General features: G+C 66.1%; 1 protein-coding gene across 1 annotated transcript; it reads left to right on the plus strand.

Moving 5' to 3' along the window:
- The first annotated feature begins 1,734 nt into the window (after positions 1-1,734).
- Positions 1,735-8,359, plus strand: LHX3 (LIM homeobox 3). Its single transcript, XM_082696136.1, has 6 exons — positions 1,735-1,980; positions 4,188-4,359; positions 4,924-5,126; positions 5,598-5,749; positions 5,868-6,039; positions 6,856-8,359. Exons 1-6 carry the CDS (start codon positions 1,887-1,889, stop codon positions 7,272-7,274), a joined length of 1,212 nt encoding a protein of 403 aa, XP_082552262.1. The 5' UTR covers positions 1,735-1,886; the 3' UTR covers positions 7,275-8,359.
- The last annotated feature ends 2,181 nt before the right edge of the window (positions 8,360-10,540 follow it).

Below are 10,540 nucleotides of genomic sequence, written 5' to 3' on the forward strand. Positions count from 1 at the left end.
TGACCCCAGTGGGAGAAACAACTAGGACAGCAGAGTCAGGCAGAGGGATGGTGGGAGAGGGGGACCCAGACACAGCAGAGAAAGGAAGAAATTCTGGAGAAATCACGGTGGGTTGGGGGGAGGCAGCACCCATGAGAGATGGGAACAGTGGCGAGGGGATGCGAGTCTGGCGGACCCCGTGGCAGAGGGCCTGGAGTTCGCTGCGGTGGCTCCAGAGGCCATGGGCTATTGTGGAGGACCCCGAGAACAGAAGGGACAGGGCAGAGTGGAGACGTCAGTTTCCTCCAGAGACCCCACACCCCTCAGCTCTCCCACACTGCGCAACAGTGCAAAACTGGGACCCCTGGGCTGGGTCTCCCACCTAAATTGCCCTCCCAAGGACCACTCGATCGCCATGGACGTTGGAAAATAATGGAGGCATTGTTGGCAGGCCAGCCAGAAGCTGAGCATGTGGGGTAGCCGCCTCCTGGACCCACTGCCCGCCTGCCCCTTCCCCCCTCAAACCACACATGGTCCTTCTAGGCAGGGCTCTGCAGCAGCTGACACTCCACGGCCAACATCCCAGTGTGCCCAGCACCCGGCTCACCGGCTTGTGTGCCCTGGCCCTGTCCTCTGGGAACAGTGTCTTGCACAGGGAAGCGTGCAGTGCTGGTGGTATGAGCCTTTGCTCAGATCCGTGGGGCTGGCTCTGCTGGGGTCTGGGAGGGCACTGTGCTTTTCCTGCCCCGTCCTTCCAGGCTTGCCTCCTTAGTAGAACGCAGCACAGACGAGGTGACCAGAGGCCAGGATACGGAGCAGGACGAGGACTGTCCTGTACCATGGGACTCTCCCAGGTGGAGAGATGGGGAGGCCGGCAGAACTCTGCTCACCCCCGTCACTGCCTGAGGCTCCTGCCCTCACCATGCCTGGGGCTGCAACGGCCCCACACTGCTGTCTCCTAATCACTGGGGACGGGGTGTCCTCTCCACAGGAGCAGCTGCCCTCGGTGGGGGGTGCGTCCCATGGGTGGGTTCCTACAGGCTTACCCTTTGGATTGGGGACAAAATGCTGGAAGATCAGGTGTGGGACTGCCTTCTGTGCAAGCTGGTATGTGTAAGGAAGTGAGGACGGACCTCCAACTCCCCCAGCTCTGTCCTTCCTGACCTGAGTCCTGGCCGATGACTGGGCGGAGGACACCGGGTGTACCTGCTGAGAATCGCCCCTCTCTGTACCTATTCTGGTGGCAGTTCCCAGGGTGGGGCCCAGAAGCTGGTCACAGCTGGGAGGTCTAAGGTCGTGTCTGGCTCCTGGTGGCTTTGCTTTGAGCCTTTGGGCACCACACTCACCCTCTCTGGGTCCCGGGTCGCGTTCCTGCGGACCAGACGTTGTCACCAAGCCTCCCAAACCCGGCTCTCAAGCGGCGATGGGACGCGGCTCCCTCCCGGACCGTCCTCCCGGGACCCCCAGCCTTCGGGCACGCGATCACGCCTGGAGCCCAGGCCTCAGCCCGCGGCCCGCAGCGCGGGGCAGGAAGCTGCGGGGCCCGGGTGAGCTCCCGCGGGCAGCTCTGGCCGGGCTCCTCCCCTGACTGTCCCCGCCCTCCTCGGGCCGGTTACGCGGGTGGCGTCTGGGCACCCCGGGTCCCCTAGCAAAGACGCGCGCGTAGCCAGCGGACGCCCGCGGCGCGTCTCAGCGACCCCCGGCCCCGCCCCGCGCCGCGGCCCCGCCTCCCGCCGCTCCGCCCTCCGCGCGGCCTGAGGCTCGGGGCCCCAGGGCGGCCCGCGGGCGCAGCGCCCAGCAGCGCGGGGAATAGCTCGGACACCGGCCTGGGGCCCCGGAAGCCGTGGCCTCCCCGGGCCGCGGGAAAGTTCGGGGCCGGAGAGCCGCGGCGCCTGGCGACGGGACCCATGGAGGCGCGCGGGGAGCTGGGCCCGGGCCGCGAGTCGGCGGGCGGCGACCTGCTGCTGGCGCTTCTGGCGCGGAGGGAGGACCTGCGCCGAGGTGGGTGCCCGGGCTTGAGCGGCTGCCCGGGGAGACCCGGAGGTCCTCGCTCCTTTCCGGGCTTGGCCACACAAGGGGCGGGAGAGGGGGGACCCGGGCGGGCGTGGAGGCAAGGGCCCCAGCACGTCCCCACCCGGGCGCCTCAGTAGCGAGTTAGCGTCGGGGCCCCGGAGCCGTGCTGTCGGTTGGGCGGTCGCAGCGCCCAACAACCCAGGCCAGAGAGTACTTGGGGTCCCGGGACTGATTTAGGAAAGCCTCTCCCTTATCCGGAGAGCATGTGGAGAGTAACCGTGCCGGCCGGTGCCTGCCGGTGACCACCGGACAAGAAGATGCCCGACAGAGCAGACGGCGCCCAGATAGTCCACACTTTCGGGGGCAGAGAGTCAGAGGCAGGGCCAGCGAGCGTAGCTGGAGCCCGCTGGCAGATGTCCCGAGTTGAGGTCTCCTTGTCTGCCCCACACGTACCTGCTCATCCGAGGCTCCCAGGCCGGTCCTCAGGACCCTTCTGGAGGAAAGACCCCAGCTCCTGCCGCACCCGTCCTGCCCCCGCGGCTCCCTCCCACGCTTGGGCTCCGGAGAAGGGCAATCGCCAGTCCTTCTCCGGGGCTTCGTCGCCCGCGGGACCACAGGATGGAGACGGAGGCGGGCCTGGCCGCGTGGGGAGTGTCAGGGACCCAGCAGGTGGGAAAGAGGTTACATCCAGGCTGTGGGGTCTCTTTCGTCCCCTACTTATTTATTTATTTATTTATTTTTCCAACGGTTCCTGGGAGGGGTTGGCCGCAGGGGCTGGGAGGAAGGGGTGGGAGGCGGAGAGAGAGGGAGAGAGGGGAGGCGCACTCCCAACGCGATCGCTCAGGAGAGCTGGCCCCGAGCGGGCGGCAGGCGGGAGGCTCCACTGTGCCCCACCAGCGCTGAGGGTAGGAGACGCCGCCGAGGCTGGAGTCGCCATGCAGCGTAAGGCCCGGGTCGCAGGGCGCGTCAGGGAGCAACAGGAGCCCAGTGGGAGCAGCTTTTGCCGGATGCGGGGCAGAGGGCAGCTCGGCCGGGCGCTGTCCCGGCCACGGTGCTGAATCCGCGCTGGCTGGCCTGTGTAGCCACCAGATGTAGGCCGGCTGCGCTTGCCCTTCTGCCGGCACCGCCAGCGAGGGGGTCCCCACCCCAACCCCCGGAGCAGGCGCCTCCCCACGCTCCACTGGCACTGGGGCCGCGGTTTGGTCCGATGCGGGACCGCATCCTCGGCGAGTTTCCTGCTGCTGGGCCAGGGGGCTCAGTCGATCAGGGTGCTTTCAGCCTGGGACGCAGGGAGGCCCTTCTCCAGTCGTCCCACCCACTGCCGGCTGGCCTGGAGCCGGAGGGGTCTCTGGCCGGGGAGGGGAGCATGGCCAGGTGGGTGCAACGTTTGTGCAGGCTCCAGCTCCTGCTGCTGGTTCTTTCCTCTCCAGAAGACTTTTCTAAACCAACAAGGAGATCCACCCTGTGAGCACCCTGCAGAGCCCCACACTGGCCGCTGACTCCCACAGACCACCCCGAGTTCCCCCAGCCTTGCTCCCCCAGAGGCCTGCAGTCACACAGTGGCAGAGCCGAGTGTCGGAGTAACTCATGTCAGGCACCGACACTTGGGTATGGTGACAGCGATCCAATTGTCCAGTCCGTGTACAAGGACTTGCGAGGGCTCCCGGAGATGGGGAGGACACCAGTTTTTACCTTGGTGCCTGAGCAGGGTTGAGTGGCCAGGCTTCAACAAGGGACCTCCAGCTGCAAGGATACTTAATTGCGCAAAATAGCGATGGGGATCGGGCGGTACACACCCGGGGACCAAGAGCATCTTACCTCCGGTCCTGCTAGACAGCTCCTGTGGTGGGGTTTTCATTTGAGCTCAATGTGCACCCTTTGTGGTCGCTGGGAACATTTTGCAGTTGACGGTATCTGGCCCAATGGAATGGCCGGGGCCCCTTCCTGCTCACGGAGACACTTCTAAACCTTTTTCAGTTTTCCCAAATTTTAACTGTAGGCCAGGTCGCAGACTTCGGTGTCATGCACTCCCTACACCCAGGAACCAAGGAGCCACGCACGCTGGCCGGGAAGGGGTGTGCGGGGAAGGGGGTCTCCTGTGGCAGCCCCAGGCCCCGCGGGCTGGACTAGGAAGGGGACTCCAGTGCTCCCACTCCGTGCAGTTTCTCTGACCTCGGTGGCTCCTTGGCCTGCAGAGATCCCGCTGTGCGCAGGCTGCGACCAGCACATCCTGGACCGCTTCATCCTCAAGGCACTGGACCGCCACTGGCACAGCAAGTGTTTGAAGTGTACTGACTGCCACGCGCCCCTGGCCGAGCGCTGCTTCAGCCGCGGGGAGAACGTCTACTGCAAGGACGACTTCTTCAAGTGAGCGTGGCCCCGGGCTTGTGCGGGAGGGCAGGGGTGCAGTCTGCTCCTGCAAGGCGGGCCCCTTCTCTTAGCCAGGCCAGGGTGCGGGTGGGGAATCTCCACGGGCCCGCCAGGCCTGGCTGGCAGGGCAGCTCAGTTCTCTCCAAGTAATTCATTTTGCAAATCATGGAAACACAGTCATTCAAAAAGACAACCCCAAGTTTACAGAACTTGATTGGATTTACTCCGTCTTAATTTCGGTCTTGTGTTTGTCTTCAATGCTGGGGAGGGGGTGCTTTTCTAGCACAGGCCTCTGGGGTCTAAGGGAACTGTCCTATGGATCCCGCTTCCCCACTGGGACACGGAGGTCAGAGCAGCGAGGTTCTTCCCCGGGGCTTCTGGTTCCCTTCTCCGTATTCTGTGCCGCTCTGTGGGGACTGCCGCGCCGGTGACTAGGGGCAGGGCCCGGGTAAACCTCCCTCCGGAACCTCACTGCGCGGCTTCCGGCTCCTCGTTCTCCAACCCGCTCCCTGCGAAGGAGCGGCGGACGCTGCGCTGAGCCGCGCCCTCTGCGTCCCGCAGGCGATTCGGGACCAAGTGCGCCGCGTGCCAGCTGGGCATCCCGCCCACGCAGGTGGTGCGCCGCGCCCAGGACTTCGTGTACCACCTGCACTGTTTCGCCTGCGTCGTGTGCAAGCGGCAGCTGGCCACGGGGGACGAGTTCTACCTCATGGAAGACAGCCGGCTGGTGTGCAAGGCGGATTATGAGACGGCCAAGCAGCGCGGTCAGTGGGAGGGTCCGCTCACCTCCTTTCCCCGTCGGCGAAATGGGGCTGGGGTCCGTCTGTTAGGGGCGCGGAGGGATCCACGCCCAGAGCCCGCTGCAGGGCGCTCCCTCAGCGGCGCCAACTTAAGCGCCTCCCCACCCACGGCCAGGAGGGGTGGGGGCCGCCCCGGTAGGGACGATCCACCGGCTCCGGGGAAGCCTGGCTCCAGGGCCTTAGCGGCCTCCTTCCATCCTCGGGGGCGCAGGGAGGTTGGTCTGAAATGTGCGGATTATCGCCCCAAACCCTTGACCGTGAAGATCCGTCCCTACCCACAGCTTTGGAACAAAGGGGAACGGGGTGGAGGCGGGAGGGGCAGAGGGCAGCCGCCCCTCCGCCTTTACCGCGGTGTCCCCGCGCGCCGGCGGGTGCGGGGTGGGGGGCCATCGGGCAGCGGAGGGGCCCAGCCTCACTCCACCCCTCGCGGCGCAGAGGCCGAGGCCACGGCCAAGCGGCCGCGCACGACCATCACGGCCAAGCAGCTGGAGACGCTGAAGAGCGCCTACAACACGTCGCCCAAGCCCGCGCGCCACGTGCGGGAGCAGCTCTCGTCGGAGACCGGCCTAGACATGCGCGTCGTGCAGGTCAGCGTCCGCCCGCGCCCCGCGCCCCGCGCCCCGCGCCCCGCGCCCCGCGCCCCGCGCCCCGCGCCCCGCGCCCCGCGCCCCGCTCACCCGCCCTCCGCCGCTCGCGCCGCCGCAGGTGTGGTTCCAGAACCGCCGCGCCAAGGAGAAGCGGCTCAAGAAGGACGCGGGCCGGCAGCGCTGGGGCCAGTACTTCCGCAGCATGAAGCGTGCCCGCGGCGGCCCCAAGTCGGACAAGGACAGCGTGCAGGAGGAGGGGCAGGACAGCGACGCCGACGTCTCGTTCACCGGTACGGCGGCCGCCTCGCCCCCAGGGCGCCACTCGGGAGGCCCGCAGCTCGCACGCCCTGCGTCCCGGGAGCCTGCACATGGGAATTTCCCAGTCAGGGTCTGCCCTGGCCTTCTTTTAAAAGCGGTCACAGATTCTGGTCCCCTGTCCCCAAGCCCTGCGGTTTGGCCCCTGGGGCGCTCAGCTGTCCGGTGGGGGACAGCCCCCAAGACCCACGTGACCCTCAGCAGGCTTTCTCTGGGGAAGGGGTCCAGCCATTTCTGTGGCTCCTGGTCCTTGCAATGATTTTCAGGAAAGTGGGCAGTGGTTTCGGGGTGAGTGACAAAAACTCACTGCTGTTTGGAGTTGGGGGTTTGGAGTCGGGAGGCGGTCCCCCGTCTCTGTGGCATCTAATCATCTGTGAGTGACCCCATACTTATCCCTTAATGCCCATCCTCAGACAGTCTGTGCAAGAGACCCTCTCTGGCTGCAGCGTGACCTTAGGCCACTCGCTCTGCTGCTCAGAGCCTCAATTAAGTTGTCTGCAAAATGGGCGCGGGGCCACCCTTCCCCAGGCAGCCCTGCAGATTATCCCATGACCCTGGGCCCTGGCTGGCTTGTTCCTCGCTTGGTCCCGCAAGGGGATTCCCCCAAGACACCAGGTGGGACTGAGCTGAACAAAGGCGACAAGCACGGAGGCAGAGGGAGGCCTAAGTTCTGAGAGCCGCAGAGGCTTGGGTGAGCCAGTGCAGGCTGGCCACGAGTCCCCCAGAGGAGGGGCGCTGGGGCCGAAGGGGGAGGGGCGGGCGCTGAGCAGCGCCGTCTGTTTCCATTGCAGATGAGCCAGCCGTGGCCGAAATGGGCCCTGCCAATGGCCTCTACAGCAGCCTGGGGGAGTCCACCCCGGCCTTGGGCAGGCCCGCGGGAGCCCCAGGCAGCTTCCCGCTGGAGCACGGAGGCCTGGCCGGCCCGGAGCAGTACCGCGAGCTGCGCCCCGGCAGCCCCTATGGTGTCCCCCCATCGCCAGCTGCCCTGCAGAGCCTCCCTGGCCCCCAGCCCCTTCTCTCTGGCTTAGTATACCCGGATGCCGGGTTGGGCCTGGTGCCCGCGGGAGCCCCAGGTGGGCCCCCGCCCATGAGGGTGCTGGCGGGAAACGGACCCAGCTCCGACCTGTCCACAGGGAGCAGCGGGGGCTACCCCGACTTCCCTGCCAGCCCCGCCTCCTGGCTGGACGAGGTGGACCACGGCCAGTTCTGACCGAGGCCCCCTGCTCCACCGAGCTCTGGACGCAAGGGATGTGGGAAGCAGTGCTGGCCCTGGCTGGGGGGCCCGGAGCGGCCCTCCCCTCCTCTCCCAGAGCCTCGGACCTCGGCGGGAAAGCAGGTGCCACAGGCGGCCGCAGAGGACAGGATGAGACCTCAAAGGAGGGCTCCTTTCTGCGGAGCACCCAACCCCGCGCCCTTCCCTCGGGGGCAGAGGGACTCCAGCGGCTCCTGTCCGTGCCGGCTCCATCATGGACACAGGGCCGCCGGCCTCGTGGCCGCCAGCGAGCCGTGTTTTGTAAGCAGATTTCTCCCTTGATCGACCAATGAACTGGACGCTGGCTGTTTCTAGACATGAAGCGTCCCCCCACCCAGGCCGGGCCTCCCCCCCCGCCCCGCCACGCTCCAGCCCAGGGACACGCTGTCTTTGGGCTGGAGGAGGCTTTACTGTCCGAAATGAAAACACAGAGCACGAACCATGCTTCTCTTTCCGGGCTCCATCTCCCTGATGGAGGACCCACTCTTCTGTCCGGGCAAGAGGCGGCCGAGCAGGGACCACGCCCGTGTCCCTCGGGTCCCAACCCCCACCTCCCCCAGGAGCCTCCTCTCTCGTCTTCCCTGGGGACCTGGCTCTAGAGCTTTCGGTTCTTGACTCTACCACCTGTTGGGAGGAGACGCCCCTGCCGGGCTCCCCTTCTTCTCCAGGAGCAGCGCGTTAAGGTTAAGGCCCTGGGGACCTCCCTCCCCGCCTACACCAAATTTCCACCCCTCCCCAGTCACAGCTGCCCCCGGCCCTGGGCGTCCAGGCCCCGCCCCGCCCGCCGATTTCCGTTGCCAAACAGCCCGCGGCCCTCCCTCTTGGACTGGGCTCTAGCTGCCGGAGGACTGGGCGGCCTCCTCCACCCGGCGCCTGCGGCCTCCTGCCCCAGACCCCGAGGCCGGCGGCGGGTGAGACCCCGCCGTCCCCGCAAACCTGCATCCCCAGCTCCCTGTCAGTTCTGTGGACATCCCGTGTTTTTTATTTACTCTCTGACTATCAGCTCTTTCCAAGACTTCAATAAATTTGTCAGTGACAGTCGAGAAGGTCCGGGTCTCTAGTGTGGCGGGGGGTGCGCGGGGGCAGGGGCGTCGGAGGTGGAGCGGCTCTCCGAAAGCGGGAAGCCGTCCGCGGCCGGCAGGGACCGCACCTGCTGTGAGCCGGGCCCCTCTGTCCCCGGATTTTGTCCAAACTTCTGAGCACTGGAAGGTGAGGTGGGAAAACCTTGTACCCGGCCACTGGGGGGTGGGGATGGTGCCCGGGTACCTGGGCCCTGGGAGAGGCAGGGGCTGGGGTGACGGGCGCTTGCTCCCAGCAGGGAGCGGCAGCAACAGGGGTGGGGGCAGGGCGGCCAGACCCAGCGCATCCGGAGGTTCCCGGCGGCAGGTCCCGGGTGTCTCCCGACTTGGATTCCAGTCCCAGGCATCTGCTAACTCGCTGGGTGACTCTGGGCAAGTGAGCTGCCCTCTCTGAGCCCTGTCGTCCTGCCAAGTGGAGACACTGCTCGAAGCTCCTCCAAGGGGAGGCGTGAGAAGAGGGTCGGTGCTCACCAAGCAGGTGAGTGCTCCCTGGAGGGCAGGACTGGGGCCTCCCACCAGACAGCTGGGCCTGAGCCCCCAGGGCCGGGGAGGAGTGGTGGGAGGGGGGAGGGGTGTTCCGTGGGAGCTGTCCTCGCCGTCACGACATCGAAGAGGCACTCACGGGAGCCCCGGGGACTGGGAATTGGGAGGCGGCAGGAGAGGAGTCGGGGCTGGGAGAAGGGGCCCCGAGGCCGTCCCATCTGGGGCTGCGAACAGGGAGTGCAGCTGGGGGTGTCCAGACCGCACTGGGGCAGGAGGACGAGACCGTGTGACGGGCCTGGGTTGGCCTGGCAGGGGGTGCTCAGAGGTCAGGCCTCCCCGGGGTGGGGCAGGGGAAGGCCCTGGGGCTGGTGGGGTGGGGTCCTGCAGCGGTTGACCTCGCACTTCCTCCCGGGGGGCCGGAGAGCCCCTGGAAAGGAAAGCAGCCCGGGCTGGGTTGGGATCCGGGCGGGGCGGCACCGGGGTGGGCTCTGTCCGACCCGGCCGCGGTGGGGGGCGGGGGTGTGCGTGTGTAAATCCTCAAGTCGACACCCCTCCTCCCGCCTCGAGCCCCTCCCCCAGGCCACCCGGGGCCTTTTAGGCGCTGACAGGTTAATAAAGTGCTAAGTGTCCCCACGGGGCCCTCCGCCTGTTGGCAGTTGCCCACCGAGCTCGCTCCAGCTGGCGGCGCGTCGATAATCCCGGAGCCGAGTCGGGGCGGTGGCCCCGGGGTTGGCGGCCTCCGAGACCCCTGGGGGCTGGGCCCAGCCCGCGTGTGGGAAGCCCGAGACCCCGGCTGGTGTGCTGGAGGGACAGGCGCGACGGGCCCAGGCACCGGGCGGAGGCGTTTGGCCATCAGACCCGCAGCCCGCCCGCGGTGCTCACTCGCGCCCCATCTGAGATGGAGCACCCCCCGGGCAGAAATACAGCTCCATATCCGGGGGCCACCACGACGCTGGGCGCCCGGGGCCCTCGCCGGGACTGGCATGGCAGCGGCCACGGTGCGGAGGGCCCCGGCACTGCCTGGACCCAGACCGGCGTAGCCAGCGGCATCAGGTGCCCCTGGGCTGCGGGGCCACCTGGGTGGGGACAGCACTTGAGCTTGCTAACCTTTGGGGGGGGGCGCCGGTGAGGCTTATTAACCTTTGAACCCATTGATGTCTGACATTCTCAAATGTAAATACGTGAATGATATAAATAACAATATTGACCAATACGTAAAGGGTTTTCTCTCCTTTTAAATACAAAATTCACACAGGAGGCAAAAGTTCAAAGGACACTCCCAAAGCCAGGACCTGCCTCTCCCTGAGAGGAGTGGCCGCACCTGCTCCCAGGCCTGCCCGTCTCCCTCCTCACTTGCCCCACCAGCTGGCTTGTCTTGAGGGACTGGTCCCCCAGATGTGCACAGGAAGGGGATCCAAGCCCTGGGGACTCTCCTGGTTGAGCACCGAGACTATAAATCAATGGGTTTTCGCAGGAATCAGTCGGGAGCGCTCAATTCCAGGGGCTGTAATGATCAATTCTTTAAGCCCATAATTGTTCAAATTACTCTGAGCAACATAAAACATTAATTTTAAGAAATTTAATAGAAAAAAGCTCTTTAAATCTACAGCGAGATAAATGACACCCAGCGTTGCGACCTTTTTCCATACCTTGGTGACATTG

The sequence above is a fragment of the Mustela nivalis genome (genome assembly GCF_964662115.1).
Source record: "Mustela nivalis genome assembly, chromosome: 13".
NCBI classification, from domain to species: domain Eukaryota; kingdom Metazoa; phylum Chordata; class Mammalia; order Carnivora; family Mustelidae; genus Mustela; species Mustela nivalis.